The sequence below is a fragment of the Sinohyriopsis cumingii genome, chromosome 11 (genome assembly GCF_028554795.1).
Source record: "Sinohyriopsis cumingii isolate HCF-2022 chromosome 11, ASM2855479v2, whole genome shotgun sequence".
In the NCBI taxonomy this organism is placed as follows: domain Eukaryota; kingdom Metazoa; phylum Mollusca; class Bivalvia; order Unionida; family Unionidae; genus Sinohyriopsis; species Sinohyriopsis cumingii.
In genome coordinates this window covers 92,612,217-92,638,519 of record NC_142971.1, presented here as the reverse complement: position 1 = coordinate 92,638,519, position 26,303 = coordinate 92,612,217, and the positions used below count along the sequence as shown (strand labels likewise).

The following is a 26,303-nucleotide window of genomic DNA, read 5'->3' as shown; positions in this document are numbered from 1 at the left end:
AAAATGTCATCATCGACAAACAAAACCCTAAAGAAGCCTTCATGAGGGCTGGCAAAAATGTCTTGCTGCAAACGGGCAAAGACATTTTAGGCCGACGAGACACACCTATAAATGCCCTGCACGCTACCGAGTCAAGCATTCAGCAAGGACAAGGCAGAAAGAGACGACGAAGAAAACACCCTTTCACCAGACTTCAAGCGAGAAAGGCCAAGAAAAGAAGAACCGTTCGAGACTTAGACGTTTTCGGTTATTGAAACACAGAACAAAATGATGCACCGAGAGTCTTGCGCTTGTTCCAAGACGGAACTGGATCTGTTTGCCATGCCCCACACCATGATGACCATGCAAGAATCCCAGTGGGTGGAATTTAATCCCGTCTCCACATTGACCGATTCCGCTCCCATCGAGTTTGAAATCAAAGGACAGCCCGAAGATTACATCGATCTGAATAGCAGTTACTTGTACTTGAAAGTCCAAGTTCTAAAAAAAGATGATAAAGGAGTAGAAGACGATGATAATATAGCTCCCGTCAACAATTTCATGCATTCCTTGTTCAGTTCAGTGGATTTGTACTTGAATAACAAACTGGTCAGCAGCAGCATGGATACATACCCTTACCGTGCCTACCTGGAAAATCTCTTGACGTACGGACCAGATGCCAAGACAAGTCATCTCAATGCCTGTGTGCTGTGGGTAGATGACACACCGGACAAGTTCGACGAAATAGATCCAAGCAATACCAGCTTTGAGGCAAGAGCAAGCAAAATCCTAAAAGAAAAGAGTTTAGAACTGATGGATCGTTTGCATTTGGACATGTGGTTGCAAGAGAAATATTTGCTGAACGGAGTCAATGTCCGCTTGAGACTGAATCGCAGCAGTACCACTTTCCATTTGCAGGCTGCTGATCTTACTAAGGCTCCTAAAAGCACAATTTTAGAGGCCAAACTCTACGTACGACGCGTGGAAGTGTTACCCAAAGTAGGTAACGACATCAGTCAAACGTTGAGCAGAACAACCGCCAAGTATCCCATACGACGTGTGGAAGTGAAAACGTTCACCATTTCTACTGGACTGCAATCCATAACCCAAGATCATCTGTTTCAAGGACAGCTACCCAAGCGTTTAATCCTTGGTATGGTCGAGAATTCAGCCTTCAACGGAGCTATCGCTAAAAATCCTTTTAACTTTCAACACTTCAACGTGAAGAAAGTCGAAGTCAGTCGCGATGGCAAGACCTTGTGTACCCGACCTTTCGAACCTGACTTTGCCAACAAAAATTACTTGAGATCGTACTTGTCCCTGTACGAAGCCACCGGCCAGTTAGGAACCAACACCAGTTACGGCATTGATTACGACGAATATGACGGAGGCTATACTTTGTGGGCTTTCGATTTCACTCCAGACCAAGGCAGCGACGAGGGACATTTCCACCCTATAAAATCAGGCCAGATTCGTGTGGAACTTCAGTTTGCAAAGCCACTGGACAAGACAGTGAACGTCATCCTGTATGCAGAATTCGATAATACCATAGAAATCAACAGTTTGAGAGAAGTCATTCTAGATTATTAGAAGTCATGGAAGACTGTTATCCCTCTTTACCTAGTGAAGAAACTTTGGACATGAAATGTGAGGAGACTGTGGAAGAAGAAGTGATCATGATGAAATCGAGATGGCCAGAACAAGAAGCCCATTTAGTCTCCTGTTTTGCCAAACACTTGGTCGACAAAATAACAGAATTGATCAAGAAAAACTGCTATGGATGTCAAAACGATCATCCCAGTCAAATTCAACACGATAAATGCCTGATGTTAAGTCAAGAAGAAAAATTGGACGAGTATCTGGACGAAGCTTGGAGTCTCATCTCGAACAAAGACGTGTTGCACCAGTGGTATAAAGACTTGCGTGAACATTCTTGTCCACCATTAACCACTCAAGAGATCCATCGTATCGAAGCTCTCCTGAATCAGAGTGAGGAAACAGAACGAATAACCGTTTATTCGTCAGACATTTTCAAGCAAAAAGTCAGGATCGAATTGACGACTTATTATTACCTGTGAAGAAGAAAACAAACACAAATGGATACCTGGGAACTTTATTACCTTTTGAACCACAGTTCGTATACGTCTTCTTGGAATCCTGTCGTCTGTGCTAAAGATGAACTCCCTCATCGCAAACCTAAAGACCATCAAGCTTACGTGATCAACACGGACGACAGTCATCTCCCAGGAACCCACTGGGTAGCCGTCTACTTTCCTCAAGAAGGATGTGTGGAATATTTCGATTCGTACGGACTGCCCCCTTTGGAAGACGATATCATCGACTTTATGAGAAGAAATGCTCAAACCACCCGATTCAATAATGTGAAATTGCAAGGCACAGATTCCTTGGTGTGTGGACAGTACTGTGTGTATTTTCTGCATCATCGCAGCCTGGGCTATTCCTTAGAACATTTAGTGACTCATTTTGATCCTCGTTCTTCTGCTAGAAACGATGTGAAAGTAGATCGATGGTTTTGTGACCATTATGCTTATCTTTTGTCTCAAGCTAGGAAACGTAGTGTCCATCAATGGCCTAATGATTTCCAACAGTGGAAATCACAATTTCATTCACAACGTTGTCAGCCTTGTTCAAAGTAGATTGTCCATTGAGAAAAAATGTTTGTGATTTGAAAAAAATTGTTTGATGTTATAGTGTTGGATTATTGTTAAAAAATGTTAGAAATGTTGTTGTTGTTTAGTGTTAAGTGATTTTTGAATAAAAAATGTTGTGTTTTGAAAAAATGCCTTTGTCTTTTGTTTAGCTAGAAGAATGTTGGATTGATGCTCTTTCATTTCTTACTGTCCCTCTCATGACACTCACTGAACGTTGCGGCTCGAAAACCGTGTGGGGGATGTTTTCCTTCACGTCCGCGCTTTAACTTTAAGAACCGGGTTGTTCCCAGTCTAACCATCCATTGTCGACTCATCCTCCTAAGAAGATGTGCTCCAAACTAGCTAAGCTCAACGAAGCCTACGTGAATTTGCATAGGGTCAGACACAGTCTGATACCGAAGCCAGAAGAAATAGAGAATGTGAGAATGTTAAAAATCACTGAAGACCTGATAGAAGAGCTCTTCAGAGAAGAAATGAACAGGGAGAAAGAAGAATGGACAGAGAAGTACAGACTTCAGAGACAGCAGCAACAGCAGCAACAGCAGCAACAACAGCAGCAACCTGAAGCTGACAGAGGCTTTGTCGATTGCCGTATCGACACCAAAGAGTTCTTCTTCTCTTTCCGAAGAAGCAGACCTATCGCCAGAAAGTCTATCCTCAGAGGACATCGCATTCTTAGAAACTAAAAAAGAATGCCATAGCAAAACAAAAAAAAACAGCCCTTTTCAGGGCTAACCAATACTCTAGAAAAGAAATAACGATCGATTTGCTAATGTGTGTAGGTAGAGTAGTGTGAAAATAAACACTAACTCTTTCTTAAAAAATGTGAGGGTATGTGTTTGTGTGATTGTGTTTGTAAGTGATAAAGTAGGTTGGTGTGGATAGTAGATTAAAATGATGTTTGTTTTTTTTGGGCTGCTTGAGGTGTAGATTTTGGGTTAGATTGGATTGCTTTGCGTATGTGGATAGTCTATTGAAGTGATGGGTAGCATAAAAAAGTGAGCGAGTGTTTCTTTTAGGTCCGCGCGTTGTTGTTGTTTTTTGGTCATGATCTAGGTAAGATGAATTTTATGTTTTTAGGGGGATGTTTTCCTTCACGTCCGCGCTTTCAGTATAAATTGAAACTCGTTCGGCAGTCCAGCTACCCTTGTTGATTGATCAACACAGCCAGAAGAATGAATAGCAGAATAGTGAAACTGTTAGAACTCCAGATGCACCTGGAATATGCCAGGCGCATAGTAAACGAACTATCAGCGGAGGCTATCGTAGAAGAAGCAAGAATACAGAAGGAAGAAGAGGAGAGAAGACAGAGGGAAGAGGAGGAAAAGAAAAGAGAAGAGATGATGTCGTTTAATATTCCTGAAACAGAGGATTGGGGTGCTGAAGCGAATCATCCTCCCTCTGCGCTCCCCAAAAGAAAGGTGAAAGAAGACTGGGGAAGAAGATGCGTGTGCGGCGCCAGGCCAGGAAGGTGCAACCATTAGATAGGTGCATCTGGAGTTTAAAAAAACAGCCCTTTTCAGGGCTACCCAATACTCTAGAAAAGAAATAACGATCGATTTGCCAATGTGTGTAGGTAGAGTAGTGTGAAAATAAACACTAACTCTTTATTAAGATATTGTGAGGGTATGTGTTTGTGTGTTTGTGTGTTTGTGTGTTTGTGTTTGTAAGAGCTCAGGTATGTTTGTGTGAATAGTAGATTATGGGTTTCTTTATTGTTTCTTAGCAAATGTGGAGAGTATAGTTAGGGTTATATTATATGAAATGAGAAAGTAGGGGGATGTTTTCCTTCACGTACGCGCGATGTTTGGTCATGATCTAGGTAAGATGAATTTTATGTTTTTAGGGGGATGTTTTCCTTCACGTACTTGCTTTCAGTATAAAACTAACAGTGTTGGCCATTGGAACCCATTCTACGGAATAAGCAAACAAGAAGATGCTAGCAGCTTCAGCTTTATACAACGATCTTATGGGAAGTTGGTATTGGATGGTAGATGGATTGAGTGTAGTAGAAAGGGTTGAACAGGAATGGAGGTATGCAGTGACAAAAGACTTCGTCTCAAGACAAGTAACCAGCCTCCACTTATCCGTAAATATTGTAAAAGAAATGATAGAGGATGAGGAGAAGAGAATCAGAGGTTTAATTAACCCACCGTATGTCAAAGTGGGTAAGTTAAAAGAAGCGATAGATCATGTGACGAGTGCAAGGTGCTTTCTAGAAGACATTGTAGAATGGACAGATTGGTGTTTCGCGAAGTGGGGGTTAGAAAAACTTAAGAAAGCTGAAGAACTAATGAGGAATGTGCTGACCGAAGAGGTCAAGAAGATCAAAGAAAAGTGGTCAAAGGAAAGAAAAGAAGAAGAAAATAGAAAAAAAGGGATGAATTCGAAAAACTGAACACAAACTGGATGAAAATCCAAGAGAAGTTCAGGGCCATGGGCCACCCGGACTGGTTGCCGGAAACAGAAAAGAAAAAGAAGAAAGGAATGATGGACAAAATAAGAGGATGGTGGAAGAAGTTAAGAAGTTAAAAGAAGAAGAAAAAAACCCAAAGGCCCTTTTCAGGGCCCCCATATATCTCGAAAAGAGATAGCCTTTGAATTGCCTACCCCTTTTTTTTTAAAATTTTTTTTTAAAATTTAAAGAAAAAATCCCATGTTAAATTCCCCTTGTACGTAGATTGTCCCACGATTTATTCCCATGTTAAATTCCCCTTGTACGTAGATTGACCCACGATTTTTCGCCATGTTAAATTTCCATTGTACGTAGATTGTCCCAGGGGTCCCTGTAATGCTAATTCCCATTGTACGTAGGGTGCCCCACTTCACTACTTATATATATATATATATATATATATATATATATATATATATATATATATATATATATATATATATATATATATATATATATATATATACATACACACACACACACACACACAGAGTTGTTGTTGTTGTTGTTGTTGTAGGGTTTAACGCCATTTATCAGCACACGATAGGCTATACACGGCGGCCAGTATTATTGGTGGAGGAAGAACCCGGGAAAAACCCCGGAAAGAACCACCGACCCGCGAGAAGCTACTGGCAAGCTTTCTCACATACCCACATTGGCTGAATCCTAGACTCGAACCCACGCAGACAGAGGTGAGATGGCAGTGATCCGTAACAGATAGCGCTTTAGACCACTCGGCCACTCGGGGCCCCCAGAGAGAGAGAGAGAGAGAGAGAGAGAGAGAGAGAAAGAGAGAGATAGAGAGAGAGTCTGATTTGTGTAAAATACATCTGCTCAGGTAAAGAGATCAAATTTAATGTGTCGATTTAGACGATTTCTGCAGTCGCTCAAAGTAATTTTCATACGTTCTGATAAGTTCGGTTCATCTAATGCCGCACGTGTGAAGTGCTTTCGATGGGAAAGACCGATATTCATCAAGTGCACAGACGATGTAAGGCTACAGCGTCTGTGTATAAATACCTCGCCGTAGACAAGAACATTACACTACGGGAACGTCTTGTCAGTGAGCAGTCGACGTAAGGATTCAAAGATCTCCCGCTGTAGAGGTATGTGAGTTATTTATTATTTTATTATTTCTAATGAATATTATATGTTATACCTAGTGTACTAAAACTTTTTGTTGTTATAAATTTTCTATGTAATTCCGGCTTGCATAGTATAATGCAAATATGTTCTATTCTTGAATGTGACTTAACATGAGATCTATATTAGCAATAAAGTTGCATTTTATTAAGAAACGTTTAGTACAATAGGATTCCTATCGGACACCAGTAGGTTCACTTCTAAACCTGTTTATTGCTTTGTAATGTTGTGCCGATAATGTCATTTATTTAGCTTACCGTATATAACGTCATTATGTGTTATCGTATATGCCCGTGTCATTTTTAGTACACGGTGTTAGATTTGTTTTCAGCTAATCAGAGTTGACGGGGTGGCAGCTGTAAAGCTGACCATAGTGATCAGAGTTGACGGGGTAGCAGCTGTAGAGCTGACCAAAAGGCTGACCATAACAGCTTCTTTAGAGCTTACCATAGTGATCAGAGTTGTCGGGGTAGCTGACCATAAAGCTGACCAAAGCAGCCATAGAGCTAGTTGAATAGCAGTCGTAGAGTTGATTGAACAGTGTTTTGCTGGTTGCGTAGCAGATGATCGGACGTTGTTGACCGACTGGTGAGTGCTAATTGATTGATTGACCAAGCGATTGAATGGTTGTCGGTGATTACCTATTAAGCTGACTCTTTGAATGACCAGAGTGACTGCTAGCCAAGTATTCTAGTGACGGAGTGTTCTGTGTAACTCCATACATGTATTCTTTTAGCCGTGGGCTATTTTTGGGGTTTGTTATACCCAGTGTTTTGGGACTGTAAAGATATATCGTATAACATGCCCTATTTTTTACATCATTTTACTATTTGAGTAAAGTACGTCAGTTTTAACTATTTAAGTGAATACGTCATTTTTACTAAATGAGTAAAATACATAATTTTTACTAGTTGAATGTAACACGTTATTCTTTTCGTCCTATGAAATTAACGTTAATCATTAACCTTTGTCCCTGTGCTATGTAAGGTACTTTACTTGTATTCAATTTTATGTTACATTATTAGGCTCGTGTGGATTGTGTTAATTTGTCCAATCATTGGATTTTATACATGCACGTATTAATCGTAATTCATTTTTTTTATTTGAGTCATTCATTAATAAACATTGGATTTTTGTCACCATTAAAAGTGTTATGTTATAGATCCTAAACCAACATGATTATCTTGTTAGCTGTTTATCTTCCCCACACCTCTAATAGAAGAACGAAAATCTCCAAGAGAGTTGAACACATCTCCAACGCTAACTCCATCATAAATGTAATGAAAACAACAATAACATAACTAATAAAATAACGAGGACTGCTAAGTATATTTAATTGTTGTTTGTTTGTTTGTTTTAATTTTGTATGTCATTACATGCTATTGTAATGTAACATTGTATGTTGGACTTGACCTCTCCGAAACTGAGTTCATTTTTGCTTGACCTGATTGACCTTTTTATTTCATTTTTTGTGAACGACTAATAATAGCTTCATTATTCTCTATGTACTTAATATTAGGATTTTTATTCAGGTAAACTAGAAGATTTCAATATGTTGATCTGTGACGTTTTTTTTTTTTTTTTTTTTTGGTGTTTCCTAAGTGAATTTTACAGGTTAATGTGTTGTAAATAAACAAGGCTCATTAGATCATTCTAGAAGGTTATTTTCCATTAGGTAATGATTTTTTAGAAACAAAATGATAATTGTGACCTGAGGTAAAGTAGGGAACTATATAATCTTGTGATTGTGAGGATTTGGTCATTCGTGCTTTAACATCTAGCACTTTTTAAGTTGTATTACATGTTCTGACTAGTTTGTCTGAATTTTAATTTCTTCAAATTATTGAATTCAAATGATTTCTTTCTTTGAAAATACAAAAGTGCCGTGATAAAATTCTTGGATATAGACATTCATTGGAATTTATAATATGGTCAAACATGGAATTATATTACTGTGATTCAGGAAACGAATGTTGACACATCAGCACTCCATATGCTATATCACACTTCATCGCTTTCAGTTTTGGATTTCTTCGGGACTTGAACTGAGTTTTATTCATGACTTTAAATTACTAGGACATGTGTCTGATCTAATTCTTGGATTAATTTGGGATTTAATTCGCAATGCCATAAGTTCTTATTTTCTCATGTTAACTTTGTGCTCTAAGGAAATAAATTATTTGTTAACTTGTTCAATGCTTTTTGTCTTTCACTCTTTTCTGTTACTTGTTTGAAGGGCATATACTCGTGGCAGGACACAACACAGAAGCAGCGGATAAAGAATAGGAAGAAAAGAAACTACTAATGCTACTTATACTACTGCTGCCTACACAACTTATATTGCTAACTACCAACATCACCACTATTACGTCTGACTGTTACGTCTGACTGTTAATAGAACCGGAAGTAGCTCACAAGTAAACGTCGACATCTGGAGACCTATTTCTGTCAGTATCAAGGCTCCGGACCAGTCCGATGACTTTCATTCCTCTCTCCTTGCATGTTTTTGCAACTGAAAGAAATGTTAAAGATCTGCATTCTTTTCTTCCCGCTTTACATCTTTCATATGGCATTGGATGCATATTTCTAGTACTACTTTCCTTATCTCACTCGGACTGTGAGATCCATAATGCATTTTTACTTTACAAATATTAAAATTTGTACCAATTGCCCTATTTCCGTGTGCAAACTTGCATTCGCAATACTTTTACGTGCTCTAATTTACGTTGCAAAACTAAATACAATAAAGGAAGGCAGTGTTTTGAAAAGTGCATACTAAAATGGACCCACACATGTTTGAAAAATAATCGAAACAACTCAAAAATAAAACCAGCTTAAAGAAATATATGTTGATTTTGGGCTTTCAGTGCGCTATATTATTTTCACACAATATTAATATAACCAAATTAGAGACAAAAACGTGGCCGCGGTTGGTTATGATTTGTAAGCCTACGACATCTGATTTCAAGCAATAATGTTCGGCGCGAAATGTTACTATAAGAAACTTGTCAAAAGGTTGAACTAGAGCACCAACTACATTTAAGTATTAGCTAGTGTCTCATGTGATATGTAACCTTCTTCTCCTATTGCTCCGACTCCCAATAAACCAATTGTTATTTTGTCCAAAGTCCGACAATCTGCCATCTCCCACCTAAAATAATAATAATAATAATAATAATAATAATAATAATAATAATGACGACAACAATAATGATTATGACTGATGTTTACATCTCTTTCGTATACATTGAAAAAGCATTGGAGACGGCCTCGTACATCACTGGTGAGTTTAGCAGAATGACCGACAGAGGTGGATTCATAATCCGTATAAAAGAGAAGAAGAAAAAATGGTTCATTTGGTTTGGTGTTTTAAAGGAGAGTAACAGTTTCAAGGTTACCCTGCTCAGGCAAGCTGAATAAAGTGTCAGGTCCAGGGAAAATACGAGGTAGCTGATCTTAGTTGATCCATTAATGGTAATTGAGTCGTCAGCCGTCTAGTCACAAAATCTAATGTCATAACCACTGAGCTTCTCAAAAATTAGTTCGACCGCAAAGTAGGGAGAGTAGCGTGTAACATATAAAAGGAGGGAGAGGTAGTGTGTAATGTATAAAAAGAGGGAGAGGTAGTGTGTAATGTATAAAAAGAGGGAGAGGTAGTGTCTCTGAGATCCAGAAGAACCAAACCAGAGAGAGGAAACCAGACCTTGTACTTGTCCATGATTGATGAATCTCGTGTACCGAATACACAGAGCAGTACCGAGGAGACCATACGCCAGAGAACAAGAAAATGAATAATATATACCCAAGTACATCACACTTCCATCGACATCACATGGACATAAAAACATGCAAAGAAAATTTATTAATGGATGTCGATATATAATAAACTTGACTTACATTACATTTTTATCTATTACATTTTTGGTTTTAGTGGATAATTGCAGTGTTCCAGTACTAAATATTCTTGAACAAGATGTGCAAGAACCTATGCAACTGTACTAGCTTCCTATGAGGCTGAATACAATAATAATATGTAATCACCGTTTAAGAAACAAGAAGAAAATAAAAGAAATGCATAAATATGTTCTGAACTCACATGTGCCATTCTTTAGTCTTTTGATAGTCAAGAAGTTGAAATAGTCTTCTCTCGATGGCCAGTATGTAGCTAAGTACGAACTCGGCGCTTAATTTGCTACCGGTCAAACGCCTGGTCAACATAAAGGAAGGAAGTCCCTGAAAATAAATTTACAAGATTTATTTAATAATTCTTACAACAAAGCGAACTTTTGTTTTCATATGTGCATTGAATGAATAGATTAAGGTTATGGAACTATTTATCACAAGTCTATTCAAATCCACTGAGGTCGATTTATTTCTAGCACTCTTTTCGTACTCAAGGCTACGAAATCACCATCATGAATATAGTAGTGACGTTTCTTATTCGCATCCGGTCTGTCAGTGATACAATGGTCAAACGATTTGCAGTTCCACGCCGTATATAAAGTTTATTTTGGAACAGTTAAAAATTCACAACGAAAACTACGATAAATATATAGTGAAAAATGAAGGTGAATTCCTGTTATGGAGGTACAGGAATATCCAGTATAAGCAGTACTGGATTTAGGACAAATGAGGCCCTGTGCTAGTTAAGTTATGAGGCCCCTTACTTGGGCCCTGAAAGAGGTAGGCCTGGTAGGCCTACACAGGTAGTCAGGCATACATACTTAGGAAGTTTAGGACGTTTTGACTTTTGAAAAACATTTGAAATATTCATCGTAAAATTTTGTTTTGCAAGGAAGATGGGGCCCCCTGGCCAACGGGGCCCTGTGCTTAAGCACACCTAAGCACAATGGTGAATCTGGTACTGAGTATAAGGCTGTCAGATTCGTGGAACCTACACCAAGAAGCACTTTCAGAAAGGCAACATAACTAAAAAGTATTTATAACGTAAACCCAAACTACCAATATATTCTGAGATAATGCAAAGGCATAAAATCAAATTATATTTAAATTAAGTATAAGCTTTCAAGCAGATATTTAAAATATAGTCATTATCGTCCGACTCATATTGTATCGCATAACCGGAAGGATATACTGATTAAAGGCACGGACTAAGCGAATCCCAAATATGCATTGGTGTTGGACAAGGATATTTCACACGAGGGTCACAGCTTAGCTTCAGACACTTAGACGTGTGTGTGAAGCAACAGTTTTATCCTTACGGCGGCATTTTCCTATCCAAAACCGGTTCGTAATGAAAAACTATTTTCGCGCATTTCGAAAGAAAAAATATAATCAAAATCAAAATGTCATGTCGTTACCGCACAAGCTTTACAGTAGGTTGTCTCCCTTCCAATGGATTAATGCCACTGCCACACTATTATACATTCTATCATAAAGATACAGTGTAGGATCCAATCAACGTGCTTGTGTATTATTGCTCAAAGATGATGTACTAAGGCTTAGATCACCTTGGGGTCAAGGTAACCTTCCGTCAGAGATATGTTTGCGGATCAGCCGAAAAGAGTGGGTCAATACTGATATAAATATCAAAGAACAAAGCATCAACTGAATATGTTCTAATCTTAAAAAAGAACATTAAACGTTTGGTATCCACTGAAATAGATGACTAGTAAACAAATATCAGCGTTCAACGAACGATGGTGGAAACCACTAAGGTAATGGAAGAACAAAGCGTCCGAACTGTATAATGCAGTCAGTATTTGAAATTATACCATGATGAACAGCAAACACGATAAAAAGTCCACTAGTATCCATAAGGTCAATCCAGACGGTCAACAAGTAATCATGGTGTCCTCGATTCAACTTTGGTTTCGAACTGATATATCTTTTAAAAATACTAATGAGAAACTCTGAATTTGCAAAATTAGCAATTACGGCAAGGGCTCTAGTTACTTGAAATCGGACTACAAACGATGTGCATTTAGTTATGTCAGTCAGTGCGAAACATGCGAAACTTTAATCGCTGCTCGATTTGATAACGGATATAGGCAATTTTTGCCACTATGCTATACTACATTAGCAGCAGAAGGTGAGGTGAAAGAAGACAGTAGTCACGTGATGAAAAAAACATCCTCCTCTAGTGTTCTACAGTTGAAAACGCCATCATTCGCATATATGAATGTGCGAAAATTACTACATTTACATGTGAAAAGTTTACAAATATGGTGATACCCTTTGAACAGAAATAGAAATCCAAAACTTCAGTAAATACCAAATTTTATAAATACTCTAGAGTAGATAAAAATCGGTTGATAAAAATTCCTTATTAAATAGTCCACTTTTCTAAAATCAACTCTGAATGCGCAATTCGAAATGACGTAATAATTACATAATGGTGTTATCGATATTTATTGTTGCTTTATATAACATTCTCAAAGATATTTGTCATACAAATTATTTATTTGCGACTTCTATCCCGTACTAACCAATATTAAAAAATGGTTATAAAGTCCAACAATGTATCCAAGAGCTTGGAAAATCTATAGCAGTCTGCGGCCTGTTATAGATTGCCTATTATAAATTGGCTGTTATAGATTGCCAGTTATAGATTGCCTGTTATAAATTGGCTGTTATAGATTGCCTCTCATAGATTGGCTATTATAAATTGTCTGCAAAAGATTCATATTTCAGAACACCCATGAGATGTCAATAACTGTGACTTTCTAAGAAAACATTAACTTTTTAAAATACCATTTACCTTGTAAATTGTATAAGAGGAGTCGGTGATCTTCAGCTAGTGCAAATACCCATTATTTTGTGGACAACTTTGCTACAATGTATATTCAAGTAAGGGTAGCGAAAGAAAATCCACATAAACTTAACAATTGTCTTGTTATAAAAAATTTGGGGCATCTTTATGTATGTAAAATATACATTTTATACAATAAAGAAACCAAACAAAAACGATGGCTCTACATTTTCACGAAAGACCTTTCGAATGTTCTATATTAGATCCTTTGGTGAAAGTGTTATAAAATTAAATAACAAGAAATTAGATTTGAAGAAAAGTAAATAAACCGACTTCATACCTCAAGTTGAAATTTCTCTTAAGTTTTTTTATTATTCCAATTTGTGTGATTCTGTCAAATCTTCGTTTTTGAAAGATTGCGTGCTTGCAATATTTTGGAATTGCAGCAAGTGTTTTTTTGTTTTAAGTACTATTTATTACCCTCTTGATGGTTTTGGTGTTTTTGGAGGGGTGTGTGTGTGTCTTTCTCTATGTAACTTTGTAAGTATTCGTGATAAGTTTCAAATACCTGTATTTGTTCTCCCGTTAACCAAACTTCTATTTCCTTCCAACAATATAATATGACATTCTGAATGAAATACTTATTTACAATATGACGTTCTGAATGGACTACATATTTACAATATGACGTTCTGAATGGAGTACTTATTTACAATATGACGTTCTGAATGGAATACGTATTTATGCTCAGTGTTATAGAGTCTTGTGGCAGTTGAACACTGTCACGTTATAAGTAAGGAATAATAGCCAGATTGCAGCAAGTATATATGCTAGACCCTGAGGCTAATTATTCGCTTTATAAATGTTACGAGTGTAAGCCGACATCAAACGGACGGGTGGGAAGCCAGTTGTATATAACCTGGCCATAGGAACTTGTTACTGGCGCCTTATTTGACTGCATGCGATTCACCGGTAAGTGGTATGAATTGCCGGTGTTGGGCTCAAAGGAACATCAAGTGGGGGTTGTAAATCCACCCTTGACAGACTGCTGGGGAGGGGGCAGTGTCTGCTAATTATGTAGACCATGGGTGAATCGACATCCATTCGGAATTGAACAAGGCGTGGCCACCATTGGGATCGCAAGTTTAAATTTAGTGCCTTGAAACTAAACGTCAGTAGTCGCTAGACCATCTTGCGGGAATTAAACAAGAAAGTTATAAGCTACTCCGACGTCATTCGATATTGGTGGGAAACATTGTTATTCTTGGAATTACAAAGGAGTTTCAAAAAGAAAGCTTTGAGGGACCGGAGGAGCTGTAGGAGACAGAGAAGGGAAATACCCAGGTACAGTTGGTCCCGAGTCTCTGACAGACAAGAAAAGGAGAGAACGGAAATGGAAGGGTGAAGGACGTGGTTGTTGGACTCAGGGGGTACTGGGTACCAGTCAAGAAATACTACAGATTAGTAGAAACAAGGACAGGAGGAAAATCTATCACACTAAGTCAGATGATGAAATAGGCCGTCATTTGGTCGAGTGAAAGACGAGTGATAGGGTTTTGAATATTGAATTTCATTTGAGGAAGGACTATATGTAAATGAATGACATTAAATTTGTTGTTTATTTGAATTTCACCTTTTGCGTATTCAGTAATTTAACTGTCGGCATCGCTGACTGGGGGCTCGGAGCTTCGCATCTCTATCACTACTTCAATTTCTAACAAAAACTAGCCAGGGTGGGTCTTCTATAATAATTAAAGATAATACTTGGAGCACCCCACCCCAACCTAAAATAGTCTACGAGACCTTTACAAACACGACTGATACAAGGTTACTGACAGACACTATGCTATACATATTGTTAAGATTATATGCTCTTAAAATCAGCAACATAATGCTTTGTGAAATTCAACAAATATAATTTTTTCCCCTAAAATACAAAGTGAAAAAGTGAAGAAAGATTTTACGGTATTGCGGATTAAATCCCACAATAATCCAAGAATTACAGACACAAGTCTTAGTAATTTAAAGTCCTGGATAAAATTCAGTAAAAGTCCAGAAAAAATCCCCAAACAGGAGTCGATGACGTGTATATGGTAGCTATTAAAGTATTGATGTGTTAGTCACTTGTTGAATCAAAGAAATATAATTCCAGGTTTTAATTCTGCATAAATTCCAGTGAATGTCTCTATCCAAGAATTTTATTGGAGCACTTTTGTATTTCCAGAAACAATAATCACTTAAATGCAATAATTTGAGAAAAAAAATTCCAGCTCAAATTTCCTGGTCACAACATATATACAACTTAAAAGTGCCAGATGTTATAGCACGAATGACCAATTCCTCATGACAACAAGATTATATAGTTCTCTACTTTACCTCAGGATACAATTGGGATTGTCTAAATAAAAAATACAATATTCCCTAGTGGACAATACTATTCTAGAATGATCCTGATGTTTACCAAATCAGAACCATAACCTGTAAAATTCACTTAGAAAAGTCCAAAACCCTGACTCAAATCAAGATATATACGTCTTCAGTTAATAAAGATCCCGATATTAAGCCCATAAACATAGAGATTAATATTGCTACATATTAATTGTTGACATAAAATGAAAATAAAAATTTCATAAAAAGATTCAATCAGGTCAAGCAGAAATGAACTCAATTTTGGACAAAGTCGTGTCCAGCATACAATGTTACATTACAATAGCATGTAATGAAAACTTTTAAACGAACAAATGAACAATTAAATTAAATATACATAACATTACTGAAAATGAGCACAGTTGTGTTAAGGTAATATGGCTTAAAGTGCAAAAGTATAAACGTAATCAACTGGAAGCAGTTCATCCACATATCAAAATTAAGTGGATGCTCATATATATTATTGCCAGACGTTTTAAGCAGAGAGAGAGACAGACAGACAGACAGAGACAGAAAGAGAGATTTGCAAAATTATACTTCTACCTTCCTTCGATCAACATTCTTCAGCACAGCGTCTATTCCTAAAATAATAATAATAATAATAATAATAATAATAATAATAATAATAATTATAATAATAATAATGATGATGATGATGATGATGGAAATGATTTTAATATTTAAGTACTTGCTTAACTGAAATCCAAATAGGTTCCTAGTACATTGAATCAGACATATATTGCTTTTGGTAAAGTTCCACGAATCAGTCTATCCAATAAGTTGAATGGGAATGGCCATTTATAGACCATAGTGAAATTTTTTAAAAAAATACCAAAACATACACAGTTTGTAGAAAAAATAGCTCCAAGTCATTGAATAACTTAAGACAATGCTTGAAATAAGTCTTTGGGTATTTCCAAACAAGCATGTGAAGGTAAATCAATTTTCACAATTATCAGATCATCTTCTTGTATTTGTTTCAACTTGCCTTTATTTTTACCTCGCTTATGCATCCAAGACATTTGTATAGTAAATGCTGGGGCATCGCCCAATCTTTCAGACTTTTATTACATTATATTATATTATATTATACTATATTATATTATATTACATTATATTATATTATATTATCATGCATTACATATATATATATGCTGCTTGTTTAGGCTTGAATAAATGCTAACACAAGAAAGAGTGAAAACAACAAGCTTTTGAAAAATATAATAATTTATTTCCTTGCAAGAATATTATAAAAATGGAAAAAAATAAGAACTTACGGTTTCAACAATCAAATCTGAAAATAATCCCCAAAAAATCCACGAATAATAATATTTTAGAAATCCTGATAATAAAATGTTCTAATGAATTCAAGTTCGAGTCCCGACGATGAATCCAAGATGGAAGGTGATGACGTATGCTGTAACATGTACTGTGTTTAAGTCTACAGTTCCTTGTAGAAACACAATAATTAATCCTCCAGTTTTGGAAATCCAAATAATTTTTTAAAGAAATGTCTTTGTTGAAGAATTCTGTATGAGCACAACAGATTTCCAGAGAAACGAATTTATCTTTTGGAATCCGGATTAACAAAATAAACTCAAAAGCTCAAAATTGGTCACAACAGAAGAAAAACAACTTGACATAAAGTATTTAAAAGCCCCCAAAATCTGATCTCTCTCTCTCTCTCTCTCTCTCTCTCAACATCACTATTAATACTAAGTATTTCTCAATTTTGGAAATGCCTAATTGCGAAATAAAGGATCACGTGATCATGTTTACAAATAAAAATCATGTAGCCCCCGTATGTCCTTGATAAGAACTAATCATTTTACTCCGAGAAAATAGTTGTTTACTTGACCCTCAGTCAAGGTGAGAAGTTAAAACAAAGAATCAGTTCTTCTATTATTAGGTATTTAAGGTAAGATTCAGTTCAAACTGAATTTTCTGGAAAAGATAAAATTCCTAGCAAACAAAATTACATTACATTGACATGTAAAGAAATAATGATTAAAATACACAAACAATCAGATCAAATCAAACACAAATTAAATCATATTAAATATACTGAACAGTATATATATATATATAACAACTCGCCTTAAATATTGTATCCCATTCACGCGATATGGATTTCTAAAACGTATCATTCCGTCAGTCGTTGCTAATGTAACTAACCCGTTTTGCTAAACGACATGTTGATGCTAAACGATTCGTGGCGAGCAGATTTGATGAATAATGGCTATGGGAAAATGACAAGTCTGATCACACGTTTGTATAATGCCTTGCATATGTCAATGAACGCATCTATACAATCTTCTCATTCATATACACATGGAGGACTATTAAAGAGTTAAACCTCTTGTTTAGTAATTTTGCATGAAATTCAAATCTAGATGGAATATATTTGCTCATGCTTTACTATGTCTCTTTCCTCTCGTTAGCAATGTTTTGGTCACAGCATTGAAGCCTTTGAAATAACGTAATGCACTACCTTAATACTGAGTGTCGCATGTAATTCCAGTTTCAAAGAGTCTTTGGGATATTTGTTTTCTTTTGTTTTTGAATTGTTGTAGTATCAAACGATGTAATCCATTTTCATAGCCATGCCACTCGCTGTCACTAAGATATCATCAACACCACCATCACAGTCTACAGGTTTAACTTTCATATAATCCTGGACTGTTGTAGCAAGGTAAATTCATGAGTTACAACATCGCTGTCATAAACTAAATAGCTGATTCTATTATAAAATCAATAGCCAATTTGTACTAATTTATTGATTTATTTATGGTGTCTTGATGTTGTAGATGGTACATGCCGATCAAGCGATTTTGCATTTCCTGCTAAACATTATAACTTCCCATCTGGGCTGACATGAAATTTGAGGCCTCCAACATTATTCTATGTTTATCAATACATATATTTTATTTAGTAATTTGTACACTATATTCAGCTAATATCAATATATACCACAAGATAAAAGTACTTGTCTGCTTTATGAGCATACATGTGGCATTAATGAATGTGAAATTGACTTTTCCACTGCAATGCATTAGACCTCTTTTTCCTGCTTTCATACATCCAGATGTAATTTTGTATTGATTTATTTATCTAATAGTTTCGTCTTCTCCAATGTAGTTATAGAGTATCTCATTGAGTTTACACACACACACAATCTATATCACTTATATCTTGCACTCAGTTTTACCATTCCCTTGATCATTGTGTCTCTGATGCATTAATAACATTTTTGAAATGATTGTCCCTCTGGTATACATTGCATCCATAATAACTAAACTTTGTTCACAACCTTTCATGATGATTGTCTCATTTATGTGTATATTTCATTTTCAGTTGCTACTACATACCAAATGAATGTGTTTTTAAAATTACATCTTCAAAATCTGTACATATAAATGAATGTATACGAACATTGCATTGCGCCCTATAGTTTTATTTTCACCTATTCCAGGTGTTCCATTGTGTTACTAACTGGTGATAGTGTTGAAGGCACTTTCTATTTCCTCTTTTAATTCCTCGTGTTCTAATGTGTTTTCCCTCTTTTAACTATTCGTGAGTATTATGAATAACAAGGCCAATATTATGTGCGTTGAGAATTTCGAACCCTCAGTCGACACTCTAAACACATACACTACTCAGTCTTAGCAGTGACACACGCGTTATTTCGGAGTTACTTCACCTTAGACTTATCTAATGGCCTTGGCTCCGTGTACCTACCAAACAGTCCAACGTTAGGAATCCAATGTGGCACTTTGATGGACGAGCTGGCAATCACGTTTGACGTTGCCACTGCAGAACAGGAGCTAGCAGAGACAGGTGTTCACCCCATATCTCTGCAGAAATTTGAATATCATCCATAAACCTGGTTAGTCTGGAGTCGTATCCGATATATCTGACCCGCTACGTTATCGCTGTCGACGTACGGTCTTCTCCACGATACTTGCATTCGCTGTGTTCTTGAGGCAACATCAACATCTTGTCTCCCACCTTGTATTGGCTTTGCTTTTCTCTCATGTCGTAATACATTTCCTAACGAGTCTTCGTCTGCTTGAGGTTTCCCTGCAGCAGCGTACAAACTTCCTCTTCCTTGTCACGTAGATATGCGACGTACCAGTAGGTAGAGCATGCATTACCAGCGTGGTCGTCGGCCCACAAATGTTTCAGCAAAGCCATGGGACCGCGCACAGTTCTCCTTTGTAGTTCTGACAAGTCTAAAATCCCAAGCTAGCTTATGATACCTCTCGATATGCGAATAGCATGACGGGAATATAGTGATCCCAATCCTTAGGCCGGCCTCAAACAATCTAATTAAGAGTGTATTTCAGAGTCTCTTTAAAACGCTGGACCAACCCGTTGCACTGGGGATTGTACTACGTGGAGGGGAGATGTGTGATCGACATCAGCCAATTCGCCTCCGCCATTACTTTACTCATATACTGCATCTACTGGGTGGGCGGAATTTCCTCTGGTACTCCGACTCGTGTCCATATCTCAAGTACAGCCTCCGCGACAGTTTCCGAGTCGATATCACGCAACCCATAGCTTCGCGATAGCGTGTAGCGTAATTAATGTCGGTCAAAATATACTTATTCCCGTGTTTCGTTTCGGGTTTAATTGAACCGATTAAGTCCATCGTGACAAGCCGGAACTGTTCATCAGTGATCGATTTGGATCCCACAGGAGAGGTTAAGTGATTTGTTTTCTTTGCCATTCTCTTGCACTTGTCACACAAAAGACAATACCGCTTTTTCGTCTCCTGGACACTGGGCTAATAGAATCCTTTGATTAAGCGTTCGCGCGTCTTGGTAATCTCCATATGTTGCCCTAAGAGACTTTCATGCGAGAGTTGAATAGACCTCTGTGGTTATTTGATTAAATTTATTTTAAAAACAAGCCGCTTTAACTTTTGCACTGCTGATTTTTTTGTGATTTGTCTATTAAAAAAAGCTGATTTTTAGCGCTTAGAAATATACGTTTTGGATGAATCCTACAAGTAGGGTGTTCAGAATATTTCTCAAAATTGAAAATAAGACCCTGATTTGTATGTAATACTCAGGGGGAGCATTATCAGACACGGAGCTCCACCTATTTTCCGTATAATGCATTACATGACAAAGATCATCACGCAAACTGTATTCATCAATACAGATGCTTGCAAGCTTGTTTTCAAGCTTCTTTCTATGGAATTATGATTCGCTATATGTACATGCTTGACTAAAACAATTCCATATGTTTCTAATTATCTTTTAACAACTAGAATTCACTGTATTCTTAAGAATGATGTGTCAGATAACTTTGTGCCTAATTACACCTTCATATTTCATGATGATTGTCGTGGGTAAACTGCCATTGAGTAAGCTATTTAATTGATTTAAACAATCTTTGTATACCCCCCTCCTGCTTTCATGGAACACACACACATACATATATATATATATATATATATATATATATATATATATATATATATATATATATATATATATATATATATTACACGGCTTAAATAATATTGTAATAGTATGTTTCTATTTCATCTTCTATATATAAAATGTTTGTATAAACACATTAAACAATGAATGAAAACCAATTAATTTTTTTTTAAATAGCCTGACCGTTTTCGACTTTTACTGATTCATTAGCTATATTATCATCATAGTTCAAAACCAATAAGGGCCAATATTCACAATTTTGCAATGAAAATTATATTAGTTTGTTAGATTCATCATCAAGTACAGTTTTCTAAATCCAATTTTATTATATCGTGTTTAATGCCTTGCTGGCCTCTGTTATTTTATTTGACATTAACTGAGTGAAAGTTGAAAATGCTCAGGGTAGTTTTAAAAAGTGGTTTTTCATTGTTCGTCTGTGTGTATGTGTGTGAGAGAGACAGATAGATAAACGTGTGTGTGTGTGTGTGTGTGTGTGTTTGTTTATGTGTGTGCGTTTCCTCTTTTTCTATTTTATAACTGGGTTTAATAAGAATTTTCCTACCGGCGTAAATGCTGTGAAACCATTTTAATTTTCGGCACCGGAACATGTAGAGTGCACAAACCGTAGGATCGCCCAAGACTACTTCTGCATTTTCTAACAAGTCTCTTTCCTCCTCAGCATCAAGTACTCCTATATAATAATGATGCTATTTAATATTGAATATATATATATATATATATATATATATATATATATATATATATATATATATATATATATATATATATATATATATATATACATATGATATTAATAATAATAATAATAATGAGGACTTTGTATAGCGCCTAATCTTTAGAAGCTCTAAGCGCTTTACAACATTAGACAACACCTATACCATAAAAACATATATAATAATATGATTACAAAAAAACAAACACCATGAAATTAGAAAACATAAAAAACATGCTGAAAATTGTTAAGGTTGGAAACATTATTAGGTCTCTAAGTATATATAATGTTGTGCAAACCTGGTATATATCTAATCATTGGGGTACCAGGCGTCGTTTTAGACAGACAAGCTTAGAACAATTAATATCAATACTCAACGGCTTCAAACATTGTTCGGGTCAAGATTGTTAAGCAGTTAAAGGAATTCCATCTTTGTCAATCTCTGTTGGTAATATGATAAACCAGGATGGTCGCTGAGTAAACTGGGGTTCCAGCTATATGAATATTGATATTGCTGTGAAATTATTGTATGCCTCATGGGAATCAATGGTGTCGGAACTAATATCTTTATATTATTTCATATATTTATGTTATGTATTAGTGTTTAGCGGCACGCCAGCAAAAAATTGGTTATGTATTGCCAACCAGAAGTAAAATTCGAAAAATGATATATAACAAATTATGATGATAAGGTATTTGAACCATTTGACTTACGATTTAAATGAAGACAAACCTTTCTTTGAATAAAATCTGTAAGTGGTGAAAAAGACGTTTACAGGAGCTACGAAATCAACGTTATTACATCTTAATAAGGCACCAGGTGTATTTTTTCATATAGGTTGTATTGATTTAAACGCAGATGATGCTGTAAGGTGCCCCGAGTGGCCGAGTGGTCTAAAGCGCTCAACGTTCCGGATCACTGCCATCACACCTCTGTCTGCGTGGGTTCGAGTCCAAAGCTCGGCTAGCGTGGGTACGTGGGAAAGCCTGCCAGTAGCTTCTCGTGGGTCGGTGGTTCTTACCTGGGTTTTCCAGGGTTCTTCCTCCACCATTAATACTGGCCGCCAAGTATAGCCTATCTTGTGCTGAAAAATGGCGTTAAATCCAAGAATAACAACAACAGCAGATGATGCATACTTGTGACATAAATATTGGTATAATATTTCAAATAAATGAGATATAATTGCTAATGCTACAAATAAAATACACTTTAAATAAAATAAATAATCATCCTATGCTTACATATAATGATGTGAAGACACGACGGTACCGTGTGAAATGGCATATGCAACGTTTGACTTAGGTGATTTTTATACAATCTTAAACATTCATGAACATGAAAGAAATAAATCATGTTTTGTCTGAGAACAACGAAACAGTCTTTCCAGACAGATTTCAATCTGGCAAGTACGGATTTTGATTCTTTAACTGTGGTGGTGGACATGTCTTCCAATGAGGAATGATTGAAAAGAACGAAAATAGCTTCAGACTAAGGTAGTATAGAGGGGAAATAAAGAAAGAAAAATGGTAAAGATAAAAAAAACAATTGACCGATGAAAACTGGAAAATATTGAAGATAGAAACAAAGTCGACAGAAAAACACAAAATAGAGAGTAACAGTTTTTCAAGGTAATCGGCTATGTTTTTTTTTAAAGAACAAATAAGCAGTATTTTGTTTTACAACAGTGTATTTGAACCGAATATTCAATACAGATAGCTCCTTATTTCGGATTGGAAGATAATTCACCAATTTCATGCACAAACTTAATGGCACTTTCGAAAACGGTCCGATATCTTTCCAAACAAATTTATAAAACTCCAGTGTGTATCAATCAGAATTTCGGCTATATTTTTCATTCTTCAAGTTTAAGCCAATATCAGAATATCTAATTTTAAAGTGTAATATGTCCTATCTATCACTATTCAAAGCATAATGCTTCACCACCACCACCACCACTTCATTGTCTATTCATCATCTGCTGCATTTATATTGCATAAACTAAAAATTATTTTCATCCTTGAAATATTATTGGTATTTATATAATGAAACATACGGCTACGATCAGACCGAGATCTACAGATATTTCAGTGGAAAAATATATCTGTTTACTAGTTAACATCCGCTGAGAAGTTCTAGGATAATACGTTACCGAATATATAGACTGGTTGAGTAGTGTTTAATTATTATAGCAGTCTGTAAGCAACAGCTCAGAATCGACATACGTCTCGAATGAATGTAGCACAAGTTTGACAAATCCCTCCACATAAATGCACCCATATCATGATATAAATAGAACCTTATTCAGTGACATAATTCTTTTACATTAGTTTTTAAAAATATCATTTTGAACATCACAAGTGATATTAATATATCAAACTTTAAATCATGCATACAAAACTTAGGCAATGGTGGTAGTAAGAGTAATCAAGTTACCAGTTTTCTTTTTTCGTTGTGTTCATTACTAAGTTTTGCAAAAGCTTTATAGTCGAAGACCCAGACCCAGACTGAATCAAGACAACGTTGTTTCGATAGCTCATATACAAATGAATTTATTATTTTGGTAATGCATTCTTTGATAACATACGGTGAGCATTTAACTTTCTCCCTTGTCCTCATCACCTCCATCTTTACCGATCGCTTGATGAATTTGCAAATAATCTTTGTGTCTTAATCTGCATGAAATCTGCCTACTCTATGGATGATGGATATATCTTCACTCGATACAGTTACCTCATTATATTTCGGAATAACTTTAATACTTTCTCTCCGCATTATTTAAATGTGTGTGCGTTAGATTTGAAGATTAGCATAGCTTTATCTGTAGTGTAGCATCTTATCATGATGTCTAGCATTGGGGCATCATGCTGCAGACATGTATCATCATGTCCTACCCAATCACATTATCATGATACTAGGACGACTAGTCCTAACACTAACCTATAAATGCTGAGCACCAAGAGAGGCAGCTGCAACTATCATTTTTACAAGTCTTTAGTATCAGTCGGCCTGGGTTCGAACCCCCGACCTCCCACATCCAAGGCGGACGCTCTAACCATTTAGGCCACCGGAGCAGTCCCGAATGTTTTAAGAGTTATATCCTTTTTTCGATCCTCTACTCCATAAATCCAAATATTGCTAACTATGGAGCATTGCTCTATATTGTCCTCCTTAAATGTCAACACCTTATTTGTATGACTTAATTCCACTATTTTCTCAAATTTGTCTTCATTTGGTTTCTCCCAGACTTCAATTGGTTTGAACAGTACACCCCTTAAGTTCTCAGATTCTTCGCTAATCTACTTAATTTATTTCAAATTGTCATTTTCAATCTCATCTTTTAATTCTATTAGATATATTTTCATATGCTCCTTCTGGTCCATCATTTTATTCTGATATTCTTTAAAGACCACTGCCATGATGAAATCTAATTTCGCTTCTCTGGAGGCTGTTATTTCTTACCCTTTCTCTATTCATTCACTCTGTCTGATGCTCTGGGTTTCATCTGAGTTCTGACGAATTGCTAGATTGATGCTCGCATAAAGTCATGGAAGAGGGTTTGATTACTGCACTCATTATCCTCATTTCCTGTTTTCTGTCCACTTTCATGTGTTCTTCTTTGGAGGCATTATCAATATTCATTCAAAGTTGTCTATACACTACGGTGGCAACATACAATCTGTTCTGCAGATAGAACCTCGGGCTATCCTGTACGTACATATCAAGCGGCGTGCTATTATCAACTAAATAATAAATATGAACATAGTTTGATCAATGGTATAAAAAATATCACCCCTCGCTCACCCGGGTGACCTCTGAAATGTAATTTTACTCACGTGAATAAAATGTTTCAAAGTATCTGAATGATGATGGATGATAAGGCAGAGGAGAAGGAGGAAGTGTATAGATAATAAGCAATAATGCATCAAAAAGCAATGCGTTTTTTGACAAAAGGGTGTAATAATTGTACCAAAGTAGTCGTGATTTTTGAAGTTATCGTAGGATTAATCGGCAAGTATTGCGTTACAAGCCCAAAATCCTGAAAAACTAAATTAAAACTGACCTGTTCTACCAGGGTTGATGTTGACAATGGGCACGTCCGGTAAACGTTCCTCCAAAAGCTCTGCGAATTGCATGTAAAAAGAGGAGAAACAATATATTTTAGTCATTCTCCCTTACGGTTAGTTTGCCCTTGTATTATTCCCAAATTACTTGTTCGACTCTCTTCACTCTGCAGAAACCTTAACAAACAGCGATGTGGAAACCGTCCTTCTCTGTGTGATATTTTATGTTTACTAATTGTAAATTATGCAAAGTGGACTTTGACTAAATATTTGGCATTAGCCATTCATGCTCAGCCAAGTAAATTTAGCCAAGGTTTCTCATATAAATCATTGCACATGACAAAATAGTGTGTAGTTTTTTTTTTCATGTATGAAAACTAAACTCATCCCAACCGATATAGTTGGTTGCATTCCATGCAGCTGTATTTGATACGTTTGTACACTTAATTTGAATACATAGAAATTACGCGAAACAAGGGTATGTAAATTAACCTGTATATTTCAAGTGCTGATATGACGTAAGACACAAAGTAAATCACTGGGTTAATTACCAGCTCACTTACGTAGTGCATGGCTTGTACAATATTCACTAGGGTGTACACACCTCAATAAGTAATTTGCTACTTCAGATGTCAAACAAATATATGCATAAACACGGAATTGTCTT

At 36.3% G+C, this 26,303-nt stretch overlaps 1 protein-coding gene across 1 annotated transcript in view; it reads right to left on the bottom strand.

Annotated features, from left to right (window-relative positions):
* LOC149789009 (uncharacterized) overlaps positions 1-25,779 on the bottom strand; it is a 49,026-nt gene extending 23,247 nt beyond the window's left edge. Inside the window, exons 1-6 of the mRNA XM_089975822.1 lie at positions 25,636-25,779; positions 21,404-21,532; positions 15,932-15,969; positions 10,346-10,482; positions 9,324-9,400; positions 8,665-8,761 (exon numbers count right to left, since the gene is read on the bottom strand). Coding sequence (XP_089831948.1) covers positions 8,665-8,761; positions 9,324-9,400; positions 10,346-10,482; positions 15,932-15,969; positions 21,404-21,532; positions 25,636-25,741 — 584 coding nt within the window. The 5' untranslated portion in view covers positions 25,742-25,779. The remainder of the gene's footprint in view (positions 1-8,664; positions 8,762-9,323; positions 9,401-10,345; positions 10,483-15,931; positions 15,970-21,403; positions 21,533-25,635) is intronic.
* Positions 25,780-26,303: the final 524 nt, after the last annotated feature.